This window comes from Aquarana catesbeiana, linkage group LG13, assembly GCF_042186555.1.
Source record: "Aquarana catesbeiana isolate 2022-GZ linkage group LG13, ASM4218655v1, whole genome shotgun sequence".
Lineage (NCBI taxonomy): Eukaryota > Metazoa > Chordata > Amphibia > Anura > Ranidae > Aquarana > Aquarana catesbeiana.
The window spans coordinates 205,648,549-205,671,852 of NC_133336.1; the positions used below are offsets into that span (position 1 = coordinate 205,648,549).

Here is a 23,304-nt window from a genome sequence, read left to right on the forward strand (position 1 = left end):
GGAGGACGCACTACACTAACTTGTAGCTTTAGCTGAACACTGTGCAGAGGTCACACTACACTAACTTGTAGTCTTAGCTGAACACTGTGAGAAGGAACCACTAAACTAACTTGTAGCTTTAGCTGAACACTGTGTAGAGGTCGCCCTACACCAACTTGTAGTTTTCGCTGAACACTGTGAGGAGGACACACTAAACTAACTTGTAGCTTTAGCTGAACACTGTGAGGAGGACGCACTACACTAACTTGTAGCTTTAGCTGAACACTGTGCAGAGGTCTCACTACGCTAACTTGTAGTTTTAGCTGAACACTGTGAGGAGGACGCATTACACTAACTTGTAGCTTTAGCTGAACACTGTGCAGAGGTCTCACTACACTAACGTGTAGTTTTAGCTGAACACTGTGAGGAGGACGCACTACACTAACTTGTAGCTTTAGCTGAACACTGTGCAGAGGTCTCACTACACTAACTTGTAGTTTTAGCTGAACACTGTGAGGAGGACACACTACACTAACTTGTAGCTTTAGCTGAACACTGTGCAGAGGTCGCACTACACTAACTTGCAGGTTTAGCTGAACACCGTGAGGAGGACACACTACACTAACTTGTAGCTTTAGCTGAACACTGTGCAGAGGTCTCACTACACTAACTTGTAGTTTTAGATGAACACTGTGAGGAGGACAAACTACACTAACTTGTAGCTTTAGCTGAACACTGTGCAGAGTTTGCACTACACTAACTTGTAGTTTTAGCTGAACACTGTGAGGAGGATGCACTACCCTAACTTGTTGCTTTAGCTAAACACTGTGCAGAGGTCACACTGAACTAACTTGTAGCTTTAGCTGAACACTGTATGGAGGACGCACTACCCTAACTTGTTGCTTTAGCTGAACACTGTGCAGAGGTCACACTGAACTAACTTGTAGCTTTAGCTGAACACTGTGAGGAGGACGCACTACCCTAACTTGTAGCTTTAGCTGAACACTGTGCACTACACTAGCTTGTAGTTTTATCTGAACACTGTGCAGAGGTCATACTAAACTAACTTGTAGCTTTAACTGAACACTGTGAGAAGGACGCACTACACTAACTGTAAATAGTCTAGCTGTCTGACTGCGGTACTAATAGGATCAAAAGAACACCAGCAATTTTCTTCAGGTAGCTGTAAATATTGTAACAAGACAAGCCTGCCTGTCAGAAGGAAGATAACAGGAACGGATCTAGCTAAACTGAATACAGTGTATATATATATATATATATATATACAACACCTGGGATGCTGTCATGAGAGGGTTTACCCGTTGGTGGCGCTATCGGTCTCTTGGATCGCAGTACCAGTGTCCACCAGCGGGTGTCTCTCCTGCTGGTGGCACTGTTGCATCCCTGGGCCGTAGTACCGGTGTCCACCAGCGGGTGCACTCCGGCAGTGTGGAGCAAACAGCACACACGGCGCTCAGCTGTGACATGAGTTCAATTACCACAGCCTTATAAATACCCAGCAAGCCCTCATAGGCTTGCCTTGGTATCTCTCTCCCTGTATTCTGACCTTGCTGCCTGTTATTTTTACCTTGAGCCTGCATCTGCCTTGTCCTGACCTGATCTGATCCAATCCCTATCCTGAGGCCTTCCTAGTCCTGTCCCTTCTGTTCCTGGTTACCTTGGAGCCCTGCCCTGAACCCCATCCATCCATCCTCTCCCTGTCCTGTTCAGTTTCCCGTCCTTACCCTTCTGCTGACTTCCCTGTGTATGACCTTGGCTTGGCTTTGTTTACGATTACGGTATCTCCATTTACTTGTATATATTGTTGTTTGTAGTGGGTTGTTGTGTTGGTTTTGCACTGTTTATATATATTGTTGTTTGTAGTGGGTTGTTGTGTTGGTTTTGCACTGTTTATATTCCTTTTACTTATCACTTGTTAATAAACACCATTATTTCACTTACATGTGTTTCTGGTCTCCTCTGTGCAGTCCACACAGTCTGGTCAATTAGATACCCTGACAGTATACCAAGGCCATCCCTGACCAGACGTGGCTGCACTGAGAAACCGTCCTGTTACGGTGGGCGCGCAAAATGGACTTTGATGAAATTGTCTATTATTCTCTGCTGGCGGCAGAGGATAATGAATATTGTTGTCAGACTCTTAAAGATTGGACCCGTGACCAACTGCTGGAAACGATACAAACAGCCCATTTACTTGTAGATCAAGGTCATGCATTATTTGAGGATGTTCAGCCTTTGATCCAATTATGTACAAAGTCAGCCTTGTCATGCACTCCCGAAGGTAGTGACGATTTCTCCCCTCCTTTCAGTTGTGACCAGAGAGAAATCTTGAAGCTTGCCTTCCAGCCTGAAGTCCCGGTGCCCGCTTTTCAGTCTGTGCCCGCTCCCCAGTCTGATGTCTTCATGCCTGCCTCCCCACCTGATGTCCCGAAGCTTGCCTTTCAGCCTGATGTCTTGGTTTCTGCATTTCCACCTGATGTCTCGATGCCTACCTCCCAGCCTGATGTCCGGGTGTCTGCCCTCCAGCCTGATGTCTGGGTGTCTGCCCTCCAGCCTGATGTCCGGGTGTCTGCCCTCCAGCCTGATGTCTGGGTGTCTGCCCTCCAGCCTGATGTCCGGGTGTCTGCCCTCCAGCCTGATGTCTTGCAGCTTGCCTTCCAGCCTGATGTCTTGATGCCTACCTACCGGTCTGATGTGCCAGCTTCCCAGTCTGATGTGCCAGCTTCCCAGTCTGATGTGCCAGCTTCCCAGTCTGATGTGCCAGCTTCCCAGATTGATGTGCCAGCTTCCCAGATTGATGTGCCAGCTTCCCAGATTGATGTGCCAGCTTCCCAGTTTGCTGTACCAGCTTCCCAGCCTGATGTCTTGCAGCTTGCCTTCCAGCCTGATGTCTTGATGCCTACCTACCAGTCTGATGTGCCAGCTTCCCAGTCTGATGTGCCAGCTTCCCAGTCTGATGTGCCAGCTTCCCAGATCGATGTGCCAGCTTCCCAGTCTGATGTGCCAGCTTCCCAGATTGATGTGCCAGCTTCCCAGATTGATGTGCCAGCTTCCCAGTTTGCTGTACCAGCTTCCCAGCCTGATGTCTTGCAGCTTGCCTTCCAGCCTGATGTCTTGATGCCTACCTACCAGTCTGATGTGCCAGCTTCCCAGTCTGATGTGCCAGCTTCCCAGATTGATGTGCCAGCTTCCCAGATTGATGTGCCAGCTTCCCAGATTGATGTGCCAGCTTCCCAGTTTGCTGTACCAGCTTCCCAACCTGATGTCTTGCAGCTTGCCTTCCAGCCCGATGTCTTGATGCCTACCTACCAGTCTGATGTGCCAGCTTCCCAGTCTGATGTGCCAGCTTCCCAGTCTGATGTGCCAGCTTCCCAGTCTGATGTGCCAGCTTCCCAGATTGATGTGCCAGCTTCCCAGATTGATGTGCCAGCTTCCCAGTTTGCTGTACCAGCTTCCCAGCCTGATGTCTTGCAGCTTGCCTTCCAGCCTGATGTCTCGAAGATTGCCTCCCAGTCTGATGTGCCAGCTTCTCAGTCTGATGTGCCAGCTTCCCAGTCTGATGTGCCAGCTTCCCAGTCTGATGTGCCAGCTTCCCAGTCTGATGTGCCAGCTTCCCAGTCTGATGTGCCAGCTTCCCAGTCTATTGTCCCAGTGCCTGCCTTCCAGCCTGATGTCTTAGTGCCAGCTTCCCAGACTGACGTGCCAGCTTCCCAGACTGACGTGCCAGCTTCCCAGACTGTTGTGCCTGCTGCCCAGCTCGAAGTGCCCATGCCCGCTGCCCAGCCTGATGTGCCTGCTGCCCAGCTCAATGTGCCTGCTGCCAAGCTCAAAGTGCTCGTGCCTGCTGCCCAGCCTGATGCCCAGCTCGAAGTGCCCGCTGCCCAGCTTGGTGTATTCCTGCCCGCTGTCTTCTCGGATGTGCCCGCTGTCTTCTCGGATGTGCCCGCTGTCTTCTCGGATGTGCCTGCTGTCTTCTCAGACGTGCCTGCTGTCTTCTCAGACATACCCACTGTCCAGTTTGATGTACCCGATGCCCGGCCTGATGTGCCCTCATCTGTTCGGTTGGAGGCCATGAACTTTGGACAATCGCACCTTGTTGGAGCGTCCGGAGGCCGCTCCTTTAGGGGGGGTACTGTCATGAGAGGGTTTACCCGTTGGTGGCACTATCGGTCTCTTGGATCGCAGTACCAGTGTCCACCAGCGGGTGTCTTCCAACACCTGGGTCCTGCAGTAAGAAGTCTCTCCTGCTGGTGGCACTGTTGCATCCCTGGGCCGTAGTACCGGTGTCCACCAGCGGGTGCACTCTGGCAGTGTGGAGCAAACAGCACACACTGCGCTCAGCTGTGAAATGAGTTCAATTACCACAGCCTTATAAATACCCAGCAAGCCCTCATAGGCTTGCCTTGGTATCTCTCTCCCTGTATTCTGACCTTGCTGCCTGTTATTTTGACCTTGAGCCTGCATCTGCCTTGCCCTGATCTGATCCAATCCCTATCCTGAGGCCTTCCTAGTCCTGTCCCTTCTGTTCCTGGTTACCTTGGAGCCCTGCCCTGAACCCCATCCATCCATCCTCTCCCTGTCCTGTTCAGTTTCCCGTCCTTACCCTTCTGCTGACTTCCCTGTGTATGACCTTGGCTTGGCTTTGTTTACGATTACGGTATCTCCATTTACTTGTATATATTGTTGTTTGTAGTGGGTTGTTGTGTTGGTTTTGCACTGTTTATATATATTGTTGTTTGTAGTGGGTTGTTGTGTTGGTTTTGCACTGTTTATATTCCTTTTACTTATCACTTGTTAATAAACACCATTATTTCACTTACATGTGTTTCTGGTCTCCTCTGTGCAGTCCACACAGTCTGGTCAAGTAGATACCCTGACAGATGCATATATATACACAATACACTGTAAGTGCAACTCACTGACTGTCCTGCCTAATCTAGCTAACTCAAATGAAATGACACTGTCTCTCTCTCTCTCTAAGCACGCCGGAACATACTACACAGGGCCGCCGTGCAGGCGGCCTTATATAGTGTGGGGCGTGTTCTAAACCCCCTGAGCCATAATTGGCCAAAGCTACCCTGGCTTTGGCCAATTACAGCTCTCCCTACCGATGGCGCTGTGATTGGCCAAGCATGCGGGTCATAGTGCATGCTTGGCCAATCATCAGCCAGCAATGCACTGTGATGCCGCAGTGAATTATGGGCCGTGACGCCCATATCTTTCGCAATTCGACGAATGATCGAACAGCCAATGTTCGAGTCGAACATGGGTTCGTCTCGAACACGAAGCTCATCCCTGTTGGACAGCATTCCTAGAAGAAATGATGCTGTTATAGCTGAAAAGGGTGGTCCAACTCAATATTGAACCCTACGGACTAAGACTGGGATGCCATTAAAGTTCATGTGTGTAAAGGCAGGCATCCCAATACTTGTGGTAATATAGTGTAATAGTCAAGTATTGGATATTTAGGCTCCATGCACACTGGCTTAATACATTGCTGCTACTACAGGAGTTTTGTATTCTGCCTGTAGAAGCAGCTCCATGTTCTCCTATGTCTCCATACACATTGGGACGAATGCAGACATATTTTAAGCTCAATGTTTAGAGGCAGGAAAAAAAAACCTTCTGGTTCGTGTTTCTGATTGGAGCTTTCTGGCAGAAAAAAAAAGCAAAACTCTCCTAAACTCATCTAAACTTTGTACAATAGAATCTCTATATGAAAGTTTTTTTTCTGCCAAGGGAACTGACATTTTTTAAGCCCAGTGTGCATGGAGCCTTATGGAGTCTAAAGGAGGAATTTGATGACATTCTCATATTTCTATATTATTTATGTGGTTTAGATATAAAACTGTCCCAGAATATTATTGTCTCAGTCAGTCCTGTTATACTCACTGTAATTCCTCTATCCGGCTTGTTGTCAGAGCTTCCATCAGATCCCTGAAATGAGGACCCTCCAGATTGTTCTTATACAGGTCCAGTGTCCTCAGTGTCTGGTTATTTCTTATTCCAGATGCCAGGTGGGGGCAGGAACTGTCTGTCAGGTGATTAGAGGACAATCTGTAGAAGAAGAGAAGAATGTTACCAGAAGAAAATTAATTTCTCCCCCAGGAATGAATGTAACTATTCTCTACATGAATGGAACTCATTTCTCTTTATTGGAATGATTAATATGAGATCACTTTATAAAAGACGATTGATCATCTACACTATTGGAGGATTTCTCTTTTTGTGGACCCCAATTACTAAATGTGACATGAGAAGTGGATGAGGTGGTGTGATCCATTCATTATTCCTGTATGAGGATTGGACCATACACACTCACACTGACCTCTAGGCTTTCACCTCCAACCTTCTGCTAAGTCTTGGATTCAGTTGTGGGGATTCACTTTGATGGAAACAGAAGTCTCACTCATGATGTTGAAACTTCATTGACTAAAAGTGACACCATTGTACTTTGGGATTTCCCTAGAACATTATGGTGGAGGATTTGATCTTATGTTGTGGAGAAGATTTTATTATTATCGTTCTTTATTTGGACCTTTTTTGAAAATTTGTACTAATATTGCTGCACTAATTTTATATATGCTGATTAGGGATGAGCTTCGAGTTCGAGTCAAACTCATGTTCGACTTGAACATTGGCTGTTTGCAAGTTCGCAAGTTCGCCGAACAGCGAACAATTTGGGGTGTTCGCGGCAAATTCGAATGCCGCGGAACACTCTTTAAAAGTCTATAGGAGAAATCAAAAGTGCTAATTTTAAAGGCTTATATGCAAGTTATTGTCATAAAAAGTGTTTGGGGACCTGGGTCCTGCCCCAGGGGACATGGATCAATGCAAAAAAAGTTTTTAAAACGGCCGTTTTTTCAGGAGCAGTGATTTTAATAATGCTTAAAGTCAAACAATAAAAGTGTAATATCCCTTTAAATTTCGTAGCTGGGGGGTGTCTTTAGTATGCCTGTAAAGGGGCGCATGTTTCCTGTGTTTAGAACAGTCTGACAGCAAAATGACATTTCGAAGGAAAAAACCCATTTAAAACTACTCGCGGCTATTGCATTGCCATCCGACAATACACATAGAAGTTCATTGATAAAAACGGCATGGGAATTCCCCACAGAGGAACTCCGAAACAAAGTTAAAAAAACAAATGACGTGGGGGTCCCCCTAAATTTCATACCAGGCCCTTTCATTTTCATAAATTTCAAATCATTTTCATAAATTTCATTTTCATAAATTTCATACCAGTCCAAAGGGGGCAATTTGGATGAAGCAGTTTTGATGAGGGCAATATGATGGGGCAGTTTTGATGGGGGTGGTTTTGATGGTGGCAATATGATGGGGCAGTTTTGATGGGGCAGTTTTGATAGGGGCAGTTTTTATGGGGGTCAGTTTTGATGGGGGCAGTTTTGATGGGGTCAATGTGATTGGGCAGTTTTGATGGTGCAATTCTGATGGAGGCAATCCTGATGGGGACAATTCTGATGGTGGCAATATGAAGGGCAGTTTAGCTAGGGGACGTTTTGATGGGGGCATTATTGATGGGGGCAATATGATGGGGCAGTTTTGCTGGTGGCAATATGATGGGTCAGTTTTGATGGGGGCAGTATTGATGGGGCAATTCTGATGGGGCAATTTTGATGGGGCAGTTTTCATGGTGGCAACATGATGGGGCAGTTTTGATGGGGCAATTCTGATGGGGCAGTTTTAATGGGGCCAATAAGATGGGGCAGTTTTTATAGGGGCAGTATTGATGGGGCAATATGATGGGGCAGGTTTGATGGGGCAATTCTGATTGGGGCAATTTTGTTGGTGGCAATAGGATGGGGCAGTTTTGATGGGGCAATTCTGATTGGGGCAATTTTGATGGGGCAGTTTTGATGGTGGCAATATGATGGGGCAGTTTTGATGGGGCAATTCTGATAGGGCAGTTTTGTTGGGGGCAGTTTTGTTGGGGGCAGTTTTGATTAGGGCAGTTCTGATGGGGGCAGTTTTGATGGGAGCAATATGATGGGGCAGTTTTGATGGTGGCAATATGATGGGGCAGTTTTGATGGGGCAATTCTGATTGGGGCAGTTTTGATGGGGACAGTTTTGATGGGGGCAATATGACGGGGCAGTTTTGATGGTGGCAATTTGATGGGGCAGTTTTGATGGGGCAATTATGATGGGGCAATTTTGATGGGGCAGTTTTGATGGTGGCAGTTTTGATGGGGGCAATATGATGGTGGCAGTTTTGATGAGGCAGTTTTGATGGGGCAATTCTGATTGGGGCAATTTTGATGGGGCAGTTTTGATGGTGGCAATATGAAGGGGCAGTTTTGAAGGGGCAATTCTGATGGGGTAGTTTTTATAGGGGCAATATGATGGGGCAGCATTGATAGTGGCAATATGATGGGGCAGTTTTGATGGGGCAGTATTGATGGGGGCAACATGATGGGGCAATTCTGATGGGGCAGTTTTGATGGTGGCAATATGATGGGGCTGTTTTGATGGGGGCGGTTTTGATGGATCAATTCTGATGGGGCAGTTTTGATGGGAGCTGTTTTGATGGGGGCAGTTTGGATGGGGGCAGTATTGATGGGGCAATTTTGATGGGGCAGCTTTGATGGTGGCAATATGATGGGCCAGATTTGCTGGGGGCAATGTGATGCGATTTGCGGGGGGTGTTATGAATGCGATTTGCGGGTGTTGTGATGCAATTTGCTGGGGGTGTTGTGATGCAATTTGCTGGGGGCGATGTGATACAATTTGTGGGGGGTGTTGTGATGCGATTTGATGGGGGTATTGTGATGCGATTTGATGTGGGTGTTGTGATGCAAATTGCGGAGGGTGTTGTGATGCAATTGGGGGGTGTTGTGATGCAATTTCCAGGGGGGCAATGTGATGCCATTTCCGGGGGGTGTTGTGATGCGATTTGCGGGGGTTGTCGTGATGCAATTTGCTGCGGGTGATGTGATACGATTTGCGGGGGGTGTTGTGATGCGATTTGCTGGGCGCAATGTGATGGGCCAATTTTGATGGGGCAATTTTGATGAAGCAGTTTTGATGGGGCAGTTTTGATGGTGTCAATATGATGGGGCAGTTTTGATGTTGACAGTATTGATGGAGGCAATTTTGATGGGGTTGTTTTGATGGTTTCAATATGATGGGGCAATTCTGATGGTGCAATTTTGATGGTGGCAATATGATGGGGCAGTTTTGATGGGGCAATACTGATGGGACAGTTTTGATGGGGCAATACTGATGGGACAGTTTTGATGGGGCAATACTGATGGGGCAGTTTTGATGGGGCAATACTGATGGGGCAGTTTTGATGGGGCAGTTTTGATGGGGCAATACTGATGGGGCAGTTTTGATGGTGGCAATATGATGGGGAAGTTTTGATAGGGGCAGTATTGATGGGGCAATTTTGATGGGGCCAGTTTTGATGGAGGCAATTTTGATGGGGGTAATAAGATGGGGCAGTTTTGATCGGGGGCGGTATTGATAAGGCAATTCTGATGGGGCAATTTTGATGGGGGCAGTTTTGATGGTGGCAGTTTTGATGGGACAGTTTTGATGGGGGCAGTTTTGATGGAGCAATTCTGATGGGGGGAATTTTGATTGGGCAGTTTTGAAGGGGGCAATTTTGATGGGGCAGTTTTGATGGTGGCAGTTTTGATGGGGGCAATATGATGGGGCAGTTTTGATGGGGCAATTCTGATGGGGCAGTTTTGATAGGGGCAGTTTTGATGGTGGCAGTTTTGATGGGGGCAATATGATGGGGCAGTTTTGATGGGGCAGTTTTGATGGGGCAATTCTTATGGGGCAGTTTTGATGGGGGCAGTTTTGATGGGAGCAGTTTTGATGGGGACAGTTTTGATGGTGGCAATATGATGGGGCAGTTTTGTAGGGGCAGCATTGATGGGGCAATTCTGATGTGGGTAATTTTGATGGAGCAGTTTTTATGGGGGCAATATGATGGTGGCAGGTTTGATGGGGCAGTTTTAATGGGGCAATTCTGATTGGGGCAATTTTGATGGGGCAGTTTTGATGATGGCAATATGATGGGGCAGTTTTGATGGGGCAATTCTGATGGGGCAGTTTTTATGTGGGCAATATGATGTGCTACGATTTGCGGGGGGTGTTGTGATGCAATTTGCTGAGGGCGATGTGATGCAATTTGCGGGGTTTTGTGATGCGATTTGCTGGGGGTGTTGTGATGCGATTTGCTGGGCGCAATGTGATGCCATTTGCTGGGGGTGTTGTGATGCAATTTTCTGGGGGCGATGTGATGTGATGTCATAGAACTTCATCTTTACTTGGTCTACGCCATTTGCAGGTAGGCAATGCAAAAAATAATGCAATTATAATTTATTTTCTGGTCCCTTTCCTGGAAGGAGGATGGGAGGAGAGGTTTGCATAGCTAAGGGGCATAAACTTCCTCTGCCCACACTTAAGATGGCCATGGCCTGATGGAAGTTTATAAAATAACAAACTAATGCTATAAACTAACGAAACAGACCTTAGTTTACAGACTAACTTTACTAGAATACATAAAGCTTGTGTATAATAGGGGTATTTTTATTTAAAAAGTATAACTTTGGCCAGAACACCACTTTAACCACTTAAGGACCAGCCTCGTTTTGAGATTTTGGTGTTTACATGGTTAACCACTTCCCACCTGGACAATGTACATAAACGGCCGGGTGGACGCTCTCTCCTTCTGAGTGGATGTTCAGGAACAGAAGGAGCGTGATCGTGAGCACGCGTGCCCGAGCAGCGGCCCAATCCCGATGCGCTCGTGTCACCCAGACACGGCACATCTCCGATCGGCAGGAGGGCTTTGTGATTGGCCCTCCTCATCACATGACGGCCATGTTCAATCACAGCCATCATGTGATGTAAACATAGAGCCGGTTGCTATGCAATCGGCTCTCCTCTCCTCACACAGAAGTTGTCGGTGAGGAGAGGAGAGTGTATCGCTGGTGATCAGTGAGTATGAGCTGTTTTTTACAGCTTTTTACTTATTGACCACCAACCTAGTGTCACCACACATGTCCCCACACAATGTCCCCAAAACACATGTCCCCAAATAAAAAATAAAAACACCTTTCCCCCACATATGTCCCACTAAAATCACATGTCCCAATGATTATCTGCACACATATGTCTGTGATCACCTGCACACATCTGTACATGATCATTTGCGTACATCTGTCCGTGATCACACAAACCAATTATTATACACTTAACGGAAATTTTTTTACCAAAAACATGTAGCAGAATACATTTTGGCTTAAATTTATGACAAAATTCGATTTTATTGGATTTCTTTTAAAACAGAAAGAAGAAAATATTGTTTTTTTTTTCAACATTTATGCTCTTTTTTCGCTTATAAAAACGAAGTCATGAATAAATACCACTAAAACAAAACTCTATTTGTGCGAACAAAATGATAAAAATTTCATTTGGGTACAGCGTAGCATGACCGCGCAATTTTCATTGAAAGTGCGAGAGCCCTGAAATTGGAAATTGAAATTGGCCTGGGAAGGAAGGGGCAAAAGTGCCCCGTATTATATAAGTGGTTAAAACAGTTTTTTTTGCTAGAAAATTACTTAGAACCCCCAAACATTATATATTGTTTTTTTTCTAACACCCTAGAGAATAAAATGGCGGTCATTGCAATACTTTTTTTCACACCGTATTTGTGCAACGGTCTAACAAGCGCACTTTTTTTGAAAAGAATCACTTTTTTAAATAAAAAATAAGACAACAGTAAAATTAGCCCAATTTTTTTATATTATGAAAAACAATGTTACGTCGCATAAATTGATACCCAACATGTTACGCTTCGAAATTGCGCCCGCTCGTGGAATGGCGACAAACTTTTACCCTTAAAAATGTCCATAGGCAACAGTTAAAAAATTCTACAGGTTGCATGTTTTAAGTTTTATTATTATTATTTATTTTAAGTTTTATTTTTTATTTTTACACTGTTTAAAAAAAAATTGTCACTTTTATTCCTATTACAAGGAATGTAAACATCCCTTGTAATAGAAAAAAGCATGTCAGGACCTCTTAAATATGAGATCTGGGGTCAAAAAGACCTCAGATCTCATATTTAGACTAAAATGCAATAAAAAAATTGTAATTTAAAAAAATATTTAAATAAAATGTGCCTTTAAGAGCTGTGGGCTGAAGTGACGTTTTGACATCGCTTCCGCCCAGAAATTGTGTGGAGACTGGTAGGGGCCATCTTCCCCTCACTCGTCTCCATACCTGACAGGAGACAGGACGCGATCACCTCCGCCACTGCCGACGGCTCCAGTAAGCGGCGGAGGGAACCGGATCACGGCGGGAGGGGGCTCTCTCCCACCACTGATTAAAGTGATCTTGTGGTGAATCTGATGCAGAGACCACTTTAATCTTGTAGCAGACTGCCTGCTGAAGATGAGGATACCGGGGTTATGACAGCTAGTTGCTGCCATAACAACAATATCCTCCTTCAAACAGCCCCTGTAAAACTGCGGCAGGCAGTCCGTAAGTGGTTACAAAAAGAAAAAAGTTTTGTGGCGATTTCAAAGCGCTTTGGAAGTGCGGCCCATTCATTTCAATGGGTAGGGGCATTTTGGGAGCGCTATTTATAATGCTCATAACCTGCCCCAAAGATACTGCTTGCGGGACTTTTTCTAATTTCCCACAAGCGCACCGCCCCGTGTGAAAGCACGGGAGGAAGTTTTCAGGTGCTATTTCTAGTGCTAAAATGTCTGAAAACTGCCTCAGTGTGAAAGGGGTCTAACAGAAATACCAGAGATTCCTCTAGATGGATTAATTCAATGCTGATCAACTTCCACCTCTTTGTAGCAACTTCAATAAACCTCCACCACACCGGTGAGCAAACATGTCCCTTACCAAAAGGTTTGTCCCCACAAGCAAGGCCCAGACACGCTTGTTTATATCCTTCCAGCAGCGCCACTCCACTCAAACCGGCTTCCGATGAGAAGAGACTGTGCCATGGAATGTCAGACCTCCAGGTAGTATCTCCAATATCACCCGAGGTATCCAGACAATGGCCACAATCACATTACATAGAAAAGAAAAAGCCTCCATAGTGCATAATCCTTAAATATATATAGAATCACAGATTGTACACTTCCATCATATACACAAGTATACACAGAACTCAGAGCACACACCGCTCCGGACTGCAGCCGTGTATGATGGAGTCCAGGCAGTGACATGGAGGCTTTTTCTTTTCTATGTAATGTGATTGCGGCCATTGTCTGGATACCTCGGGTGATATTGTATTTTTGCACATTATATGTTATACAGACTAAAGTAGCTGTGAATTTTTATTATTGATCACTATTGGTGGAGTTATCACATCTACATTAGAAGTGTTGGTATTCGGACACATTGTAGGTTGCAGATTTCTCATTTGTCTCATCACACATTTTATCACTAAGTGTAGGGCTCTATACATAGAATTATATTATACTATTTGTACTTCTATATCAGACTTCCTGCTGGCGGCTGGTTTTCATTCATTAGATTTTCACAAAGTTGTTCATGTTTTTTAGTGCAGATATTAAATGTTTTACATTTTTATATCCAGCTTTAGAGAACTGTCTGATATTGGAGATCTATAGAGACAACCAGGAGATGAAATATATGTCAATTATTATTATTTGATTTATGTAGTTTAGACATACACTATATTACCAAAAGTATTGCGACACCTGCCTTTACAAGCACATAAACTTTTAGTGCATCCCAGTCTTAAGCCTCGTACACACGATCAGATTTTCTTTTTTTTTTCAAATAGAATGTCAATGAACAAAAATAGAATTAAGTTACATTCTCCAGCATGTCATTCATTATACACAGTTGAAAACATATCTGAACGATAACAGTACACTGGTATTTGTGTTTAAATATTTAAAATTGTTAATTGACAGCCAGCTAACAGAATCCGTTTTTGCAGGCCTTTGAGTCATCGCCTTCTATGTGCCATATACATTTCGTTCCTGAAAAGTTTTAAGATTTCTGACTCGCAATACCAAAACATTAGGAAACCCCAAATAAAATAAGGGGAACAAATAGGTTCCAGTAAAGAACTCTACAAAGTTAAGAACCAGTGAAGGACAAAGAAAAGAGTAAAGGAGAGAGGGAGAGAAGAAAGACGGGAAGAAAATATTAGGGAGATGGGGTGGTGTGAAGGGGGAGGGGTGGGGAATTTGACCCAGTTGTATCGATTGCTATTGTGTTATTTTGTTCTATGTGGCCATAAGGGCTACTCCTTCGTCTGAGAGTATGAATATATTCCACAGCCTCCATGTCTGTGAATGTCGATCTTGTTTGTTTTGCGCCATTTGAACCAGATCCTCCAATCTTCTGTTCTCTTCCACCCTGCGTAGCCACATCCCAATAGTCGGCGGGAGCGTTTTCTTCCATAAAAGGGGATGCACGCTTTAGCTGCGTTCAGTAAATGCTGTACTATCGACTTTTTATACTTTCGTGGCGAGATTGTAGTTGCATGAAGCAAAATTAGGGCTGGATCATCACTTATTGTGTAATCCGTGAATTTTTGCGTTATTGTACGTACTGTCGTCCAAAAGTGAGACAGGAGTGGGCAAGACCAGAAGATATGGAGGAGCGTCCCCTTATTTGTTTGGCATCTCCAACATTTGTCAGATGTATCCGGGAAGTACTTGTGAAGTCTGCTAGGCGTGTAGTACCATCTAGTCAAAATCTTATAGTTAAGCTCTTGTATTTTGGTACATATAGATGTTTTTAGGGAGAATGTGATAATCTTTTGTATTTGGGCACTAGTAAACGTACGTTGTAGGTCAGTTTCCCATGCACGTATAAACGTCAGGTCAGGTTGTTCTGAAGGAGAATTAACCAAGGCATAAGTTTTGGACAGAACTTGAGATAAAGTTCCCTCGTCATTACAGTAGCTTTTGAAAGTCGTCAGGTCACGGTTAAACCATGATGGGTTGGGTATCGTACATAGAAAGTGATGTAACCGTATTGCTGTCCAGAATGGAAGTTGAAATTGGCCACTATCTAGTGTCAGGGACTGTATGGATGGCCATTTATTATTTATCAAGAAATGTGAGGCTCGATCTCTTCCTGTTGATCTAAGTGATCTAAATTCTAATCGTTCCAGACCCGGGGGAAAACCTGGGTTACCCAGAATTGGGTATAGAGGTGTGCTATCTGTGGATAAGGAGTTTGCGATTATCGTGGCGTATCCCACTCGGAGTGATGTGCCAATTAGAGGGTGCGATTTCAAAGTCACTGGTAGTTTATCAAAGCACCAGACCGCTCCCTTCAGTGATGTCTCAGATTGTGCCTGTTCTAGTTGTATCCATAGTTTGTTTTCGCTGTGTCTGTTCCAATCTATTATTCTTCCCAGGTGTACTGCCCTATAGTAGTTTTTCAAATCTGGGAGGGCCAATCCTCCATAATGTTTGGGAAGTGTGAGATAGTTTCTACGCAGTCGAGGTTTTGACTTCTCCCATATAAATTTGATGAAAATGGAGTGTATCTGCTTAAAGTATTGGGGCGGGATTTTGATTGGCAATGTTTGAAACAAATATAAAAATTTCAGAAGTATGGCCATTTTAATTAGATTGCACCTGCCAAACCATGAATGTATCCCCTTATTCCATTCTTCTAAAAGTATTTTAGTTTTGGTCAGTAGAGGGGGGAAATTAAGGTCGAAGGTGTGTCGCAGGTCACTGGGAATCATCCATCTGAACTTGAATTGTGACTTTATAGAGCTCAGTCTATTTGGTGCTATATTAATTCCCATGGCCTCCGATTTATCAAAATTGATTTTTAGATTGGAAAGGTTGCCATATTTTTCAAATTCTCTCAAAAGGTTCGGAAGTGACACTATAGGATTGGTTAGGGAAAACATAAGGTCGTCGGCATAAGCAGAAATTTTGTATTGTATATCCCCTATTGTTATGCCTGATATATTGGGATTCAATCTTATATTACAAAGAAAAGGTTCTAAAGTTAGGGCAAAAAGGAGGGGCGACAGCGGGCATCCCTGTCTAGTATTGTCTAGTCTAGTATGATATTGGGAACGCATCTGAGAGGATTCCATTTGCCTTAATCTGTGCTGTGGGCATAGAGTATATGCTAGAGATCCATTGTATCATTTTGTGGCCTAGACCAATATGCTTAAGGACAGCCGACACGAATACCCAGTTAAAACGGTCGAACGCCTTCTCAGCGTCTGTGCTGAGAAAGACGGACGGGATACTTTGTTTGTTTACTTTAAGGATGAGGTTGAGTACCTTGGTGGTATTATCCCTTGCCTCTCGAGAGGGGATAAATCCCACTTGATCTAAATGAACTAGCTTTGGCATAAACTGGGTCAGTCTGTTGGCTAAAATTTTTGTGAAAAGTTTGAGGTCCACATTCAAGAGCGATATAGGCCTGTAGCTGCCACATGCCGCTGGGTCCTTGTCTTCTTTAAGTATAAGTGATACGTGTGCCCGTAGTGTGTCCCTGGGTAGTGAATTTCCCTCACTCAACCCATTAAACATCTTCACCATATGGGAGCCCAAAGTGGTCAATAATGTTTGATAATATTGTATAGTCAACCCATCTGGGCCTGGAGCCTTGCCCGGCTTCATCCCTCCTACCGCTCGCTGCAGTTCCTCTATTGTGATGGGATCTTCCAATCCTAATTTAGCTTCTAAAGACAGTCTGGGCATTTGGGAAGCTGTAAGGTAGTCATTGACCGTGTCATCTGTTGATGGTTTGGTTGGGAGGTTATATAATGAGGTGTAATAATTTTTAAATACTTTCGCAATTTGGGTTGGTGTGGTCTTTTTTTGCCCCTCTAGGTTTCTAATCTGGTGAATGTACGTGTTAAGTCGGTGCTTTTCGAACTGATCGCGCTAAAAGTTTCCCGCATTTGTTCCCCGACTCATAAGATAATTTCCTGCACACTTGTAGGGCCGCTTTAGATCTATATTGCAGCAAATCAAAAATTTGCTTCCTGAGGGATGTTAGATCTGCTTCTATCGATTTGGTCGGTGTTTGTTTGTGTTTAGATTCCAAGTCATGTATCTTGTCAAGAAGATTCAGCAGCAATTGTTCCATTTCCTTCTTAATGCGTGCACCGTGTTTTATGAATATGCCTCTTATAACAGTCTTGTGGGCTTCCCACACTATACCCGGGCCACATTCTCCTGTGTCATTAAGTCAAAAGTAATGTGTAAATTCATTCTGTACATCTGTCAGGACCTCCGGTGTCTGCAAGAGACTTTCATTCAGTCTCCAAAATTTGGATCTAGTTGTCAAGGACGATGACAGACAGTAACACACGGTGATGGGTGCATGATCCGACCATGTGATGTTGCCTATTTCCACCCTGTGGATTGCATCCAGTTGGCAATGGGGGACAAAAAAGTAATCTATTCTCGAGTACACTTTGTGTGGGGAGGAGTAGAAAGTATAATCGCGTTCCCCAGACTGGAGCAATCGCCATGTGTCAATCAGTCGGGCATCATGTAAGTCTCGAGTTATGCGTTTATGTACACTAGATTGTATGGACGAGGAGCCAACGATCAGATTTTCTGATGACCGCTTGTCCGTTTTTTGTGGCATGCTAGTCTCATATCGAAAGTGAAGAGGTTACTCACCATACAAAAATTCTCATCCGACAGAATACAACTTCAGAAGTGACGTAATGTGTTAAATAGTTTTGTATGTATTCTTTCATTTCTTAGCATGCGTAGTCTTACTCTCACAATTTATTTTGGCTGAAAACTGTACTGCTTAAACAAAAATCAGATGCTGAGTTCACGTATGATAAAAATTTTATAGTCTGCACATCCAGCTTTTGTCGGATGAAAAATCGTAACCGGCTGTCAAAAGCACCATACTAATGATCATGTTGGATTAGAAGGCCTGGCTTGCAGTCTCTGCTCTAAATAATACCAACAGTGTTCTATCGGGTTGAGGTCAGGACTCTGTGCAGGCAAGTCAAGTTCCTCCACCCCAAACTCTCTCATCTATGTCTTTATGGACCTTGCTTTGTGCACTGGTCAAAATCATTTGGTGGAGGGGGGATTATGGTGTAGGGGGAGTGGGGATTATGGTGTGGGGGTGTTTTTCAGGAGTTGGGTTTGGCTCCTTAGTTCCAGTGAAGGTAACTCTTAAAGCGTCAGCAAACCAAGACATTTTGGACAATTTTATGGTCCCAACTTTGTGGGAACATTTTGAGAATGGCCCCTTCATGTTCCAACATGACTGCACACCAGTGCACAAAGCATGGTCTATAAAGACATGGATGAGCGAGTTTGGGGTGGAGGAACTTGACTGGCCTGCACAGAGTCCTGGCCTCAACTTGATAGGACACCTTTGGGATAAATTAGCAGAGACTGTGAGCCAGGCCTTCTCATCCAACATCAGTGCCTGACCTCACAAATGTGCTTCTGGAAGAATGGTCAAACATTCCCATAGACACACTCCTAAACCTTGTGGACAGTCTTCCCAGAAGAAATGAAACTGTTATAGCTGAAAAGGGTGGGCCAACTCAATATTGAACCCTACGGACTAAGACTGGGATGTCAGTAAAGTTTGGGGGTGTGTAAAGGCAGGTGTCCCAATACTTTTGATAATATAGTCTAGTATTGGATATTTAGGCTCCATGCACACTGGCTTAATACATTGCTGCTACTACATGAGTTTTGTGTTCTGCCTGTAGAAGCAGCTCCATGTTTTCCTTATGTCTCCATACACATTGGGATGATTACAGGCATATTTTCTGATTGGAGCTTTCTGGCAGAAAAAAGTGCAAAACTCTCCTAAACTTGTCTAAATTTTGCAAATAAACTCTCTATATGAAAGTTTTTTCTGCCAAGGGAACTGACATTTTTTAAGCCCAGTGTCCATGGAGCCTTATGGAGTCTAAAGATGGAATTTGATGACATTCTCAAATTTCTATATTATTTATGTGGTTTAGATATAAAACTGTCCCAGAATATTATTGTCTCAGTCAGTTCTGTTATACTCACTGTAATTCCTCTATCCGGCTTGTTGTCAGAGCTCTCATCAGATCCCTGAAATGAGGACCCTGCAGATTGTTCCCATACAGGCCCAGTGTCCTCAGTGTCTGGTTATTTCTTATTCCAGATGCCAGGTGGGGGCAGGAACTGTCTGTGAGGCGATTAGAGGACAATCTGTAGAAGAAGAGAAGAATGTTACCAGAAGAAAATGAATTTCTCCCCCAGGAACGAAACTATTCTCTACATGAATGGAACTCATTTCTCTTTATTGGAATCATTAATATGAGATCACTTTATAAAACACGAACGATCTTCTACACTATTGGAGGATTTCTCTTTTTGTGGACCCCAATTACTAAATGTGACATGAGAAGTGGATGAGGTGGTGTGATCCATTCATTATTCCTGTATGGGGATTGGACCATACACACTCACACTGACCTCTAGGCTTTCACCTCCAACCTTCTGCTAAGTCTTGGATTCAGTTGTGAGGATTCACTTTGATGGTCACAGAAGTCTCACTCATGTTGTGGAAACTTAATTTACTAAAAATGACACCATTGTACTTTGGGATTGACTTAGAACATCATGGTGGAGGATTTTATCTCATGGTGTGTAGAAGATTTTATTATTACCGTTCTTTATTTGGAACTTTTTTGAAATTTTGCACTAATATTGCTGCACTAATATTATATCTGCTGATTAGGGATGAGCTTCGCGTTCGAGTCGAACTCATGTTCGACTCGAACATTGGCTGTTCGCAAGTTCGCCGAACAGCGAACAATTTGGGGTGTTCGCGGCAAATTCAAATGCTGCGGAACACCCTTTAAAAGTCTATGGGAGAAATCAAAAGTGCTAATTTTAAAGGCTAATATGCAAGTTGTTGTCATAAAAAGTGTTTGGGGACCCAGGTCCTGCCCCAGGGGACATGGATCAATGCAAAAAAAAGTTTTAAAAACGGCCGTTTTTTCAGGAGCAGTGATTTTAATAATGCTTAAAGTCAAACAATAAAAGTGTAATATCCCTTTAAATTTCGTACCTGGTGGGTGTCTATAGTATGCCTGTAAAGGGGCGCATGTTTCCTGTGTTTAGAACAGTCTGACAGCAAAATGACATTTTGAAGGAAAAAACTCATTTAAAACTACCCGCACGGTGACTTGACGGGACTTCCCTGTGACGTCACGGGGAATGCCACAGGGAAGTCCCGTCATGTCCTGTCTGTCAGAGGGGGCGGGGTCACCGGGTGGCCCCACCCCCCATTATTTAAGAACTGTCAGACGAGGAGCGCCGTCACACAGTGGGAGCCTCCCTCCATGCCAGCATGGGTGCGGAGCGGCCGGAGAAGAAAATGAAGAAGAGAAGAAGAGAAGAAGGAAGAAAAGAAGAAGAGAAGAGCGGGAGCCTCCCCCCATGCCATGGGTGCGGAGCGGCCCGAGGAGAAGAAGATAGAAGACGCCACGGAGGAGATGCTGGATGAGAACGCCGGAGGAAGAACCAGAAGAGCCAGAAGAACCAGAAGAACCAGAAGATGAAGGAAGATAGAAGAAAGAAGTATTTAAATAAAGGAATTGTCAAAAACTGTCTCTTGTCATTTTTAACATTTTTGACAGTTTTTTTGTGAAATGGTAGGGGTAAGTACCCCCTTACCATTTCACACAGGGGGGGCAGGATCTGGGGGTCCCCTTGTTAAAGGGGGCTTCCAGATTCCGATAAGCCCCCCGCCCGCAGACCCCCACAACCACCGGCCAGGGTTGTGGGGATGAAGCCCTTGTCCTCATCAACATGGGGACAAGGTGTTTTGGAGGGCTACCCCAAAGCACCCTCCCAATGTTGAGGGCATGTGGCCTGGTACGGTTCAGGAGGGGGGGCGCACTCTTGTCCCCCCCTCTTTTCCTGCGGCCTGCCAGGTTGCGTGCTCGGATAAGGGTCTGGTATGGATTTTTGGGGGGACCCCACGCTGTTTTTTTTTTTTTGGCGCGGGGTTCCCCTTAAAATCCATATCAGACCTGAAGGGCCTGGTATGGAATTTAGTGGGAATCCCACGTCATTTTTTTTTTAAATTTTGGTTCGGGGTTCCCCTTTGGGGAATTCCCATGCCGTTTTTATCAATGAACTTCTATGTGTATTGTCGGCAATGCAATAGCCGCGGGTAGTTTTAAATGAGTTTTTTCCTTCAAAATGTCATTTTGCTGTCAGACTGTTCTAAACACAGGAAACATGCGCCCCTTTACAGGCATACTATAGACACCCCCCAGGTACGAAATTTAAAGGGATATTACACTTTTATTGTTTGACTTTAAGCATTATTAAAATCACTGCTCCTGAAAAAACGGCCATTTTTAAAACTTTTTTTTGCATTGATCCATGTCCCCTGGGGCAGGACCCAGGTCCCCAAACACTTTTTATGACAATAACTTGCATATTAGCCTTTAAAATTAGCACTTTTGATTATTCATGTTCGTGTCCCATAGACTTTAACGGTGTCCGCGTGTTCGAACGAACTTTTTTCCTGTTCGCATGTTCTGGTGCGAACCGAACAGTGGGGTGTTCGGCTCATCCCTACTGCTCATTATAAATTCTCTTCATTAGTTATCAGTGAAATAGTCTCCATACCATTAAATAACAATAGTTCCGCGCTTAGGAAAGAAAGGAAAAAAAGGAGAACTGCAGCCCCCCATACAGTAATTTCACCTAGGTGAAATTCAAATCAACAGATGTCCTAAGAAAGGGGAATAGGCGCTCGTGATACGCATACGTCAACCTCTTGTCTGGTTTACATGGAGTCTTCAGGCAGGCGGGCAGTGGAACGCACGCTCAACCACGCTGCCCTCAAGGCTCTGAACCGGCTTGTGGAGCACTGTTAGCTCCTGTTTTAAAGTTTTTTGATTAATAAATCCATTTTTTACGGACTCACGCTATGAGATATATCTCTTTTTTGATGCATATGGATGTTTAACACTGGGGATACCGTAACACCATAGAAGGATATACCACAGTGGGCTGAGGACCGTTTTCCTGGATTCAACATCGCTGGAGTCTATCTGCATGCCTTTTACCCCTGCAGGGGTTGGGCTGTCCGGTGAGTGAGAGCACGAGTGGGGGTGTAATGGAAGACGGGGAACACTTGCTGCAACAATTTTACAGTCTTTCCATTAGAGGGACACATTCAAGAATTTTTTCTGCATACAAATTTTTTGGGGACAAAAAAATTTTCTTTGGGACATTGTTTTCACTTTGTAAAAAATTCTTTCATATTGTTTTGTCACTTGATTTGTAATTTGGACTTTTTTACGTATTTACGTTGGGGATTCTACAAAAATGGTTTAATAAGTATATCACTAGTTTTTCATACTTGGAATGTTTATAGATTTCAATTTTTGGGTACACACACACACATATATATATATATATATATATATATATATATATATATATATAATATATATATATATATTAGCACATTGCACTTTTATTGTATAGCATTGGTTGGTGGAGCTTTTTTGCACTGAATTATAGCTCTTTATGAGCACATTGGTTGCACTCACATACAATTCTTTTTTATATATGTGTTTTATATATGCATTTTCTTTGGAACCACATTTAATGCACATATAGCAGAACAGCGCCAATTCCCCTTTCTTAGGACATCAGTCTCCATACCATTGTTATATATACACTTATAGGGAGTTTTGTGATGAGGAGTCTCACTTTTATTGTTACATTGTCACATTTATATTGTGTGAATGTTATATACTAGTGCTGCAGTCTTCCATATTATACTAGATGTGATAATTCCACCAATAGGGATCAGATATAACAATTATATTCACTACAAAAATACACTTTCATACATCTGAGGAAGGGCAGATCTCCTCCAAGCTATTCACAGCTACTTCAATCCATATAACATATAATGTACAAAAATACATAAACATGAAGAGCAACAAAGTTATCTTTTAAAATTACAAACATCAAGAGAAAGTTCATAAATGTGTAAAAGCGGATTTCCTACAAGCCATTCACCACTACTTCCATCTCCAATCACCATACAGTGACTTGTGTAGTAAGATCCCTTTCACACTGCAGAGCCGATAAAACATCCCTAAATCGCTGGTCATTTTTGTGGTGCTTTAGTGGTGATTTAGCTGCGCTAGTCGTGCCCTAGTGGGCCGGTGACAACGGGACCTTAAAGTGGAGCTCTACCCATATTTTAAAGTAATTTCCCTCCAAAGTCGCTGTGTGTGCTGATAAAGAATTGGCATATTTTTCCCTTAAACTCACTGTTATAT

General features: G+C 43.9%; 1 protein-coding gene across 1 annotated transcript in view; it reads right to left on the minus strand.

Moving 5' to 3' along the window:
* LOC141117755 (NACHT, LRR and PYD domains-containing protein 3-like) overlaps positions 1–23,304 on the minus strand; it is a 646,257-nt gene that overhangs the window by 138,980 nt on the left and 483,973 nt on the right. The window contains exons 9-10 of the mRNA XM_073610770.1: positions 19,025–19,189; positions 5,893–6,057 (exon numbers count right to left, since the gene is read on the minus strand). Coding sequence (XP_073466871.1) covers positions 5,893–6,057; positions 19,025–19,189 — 330 coding nt within the window. The remainder of the gene's footprint in view (positions 1–5,892; positions 6,058–19,024; positions 19,190–23,304) is intronic.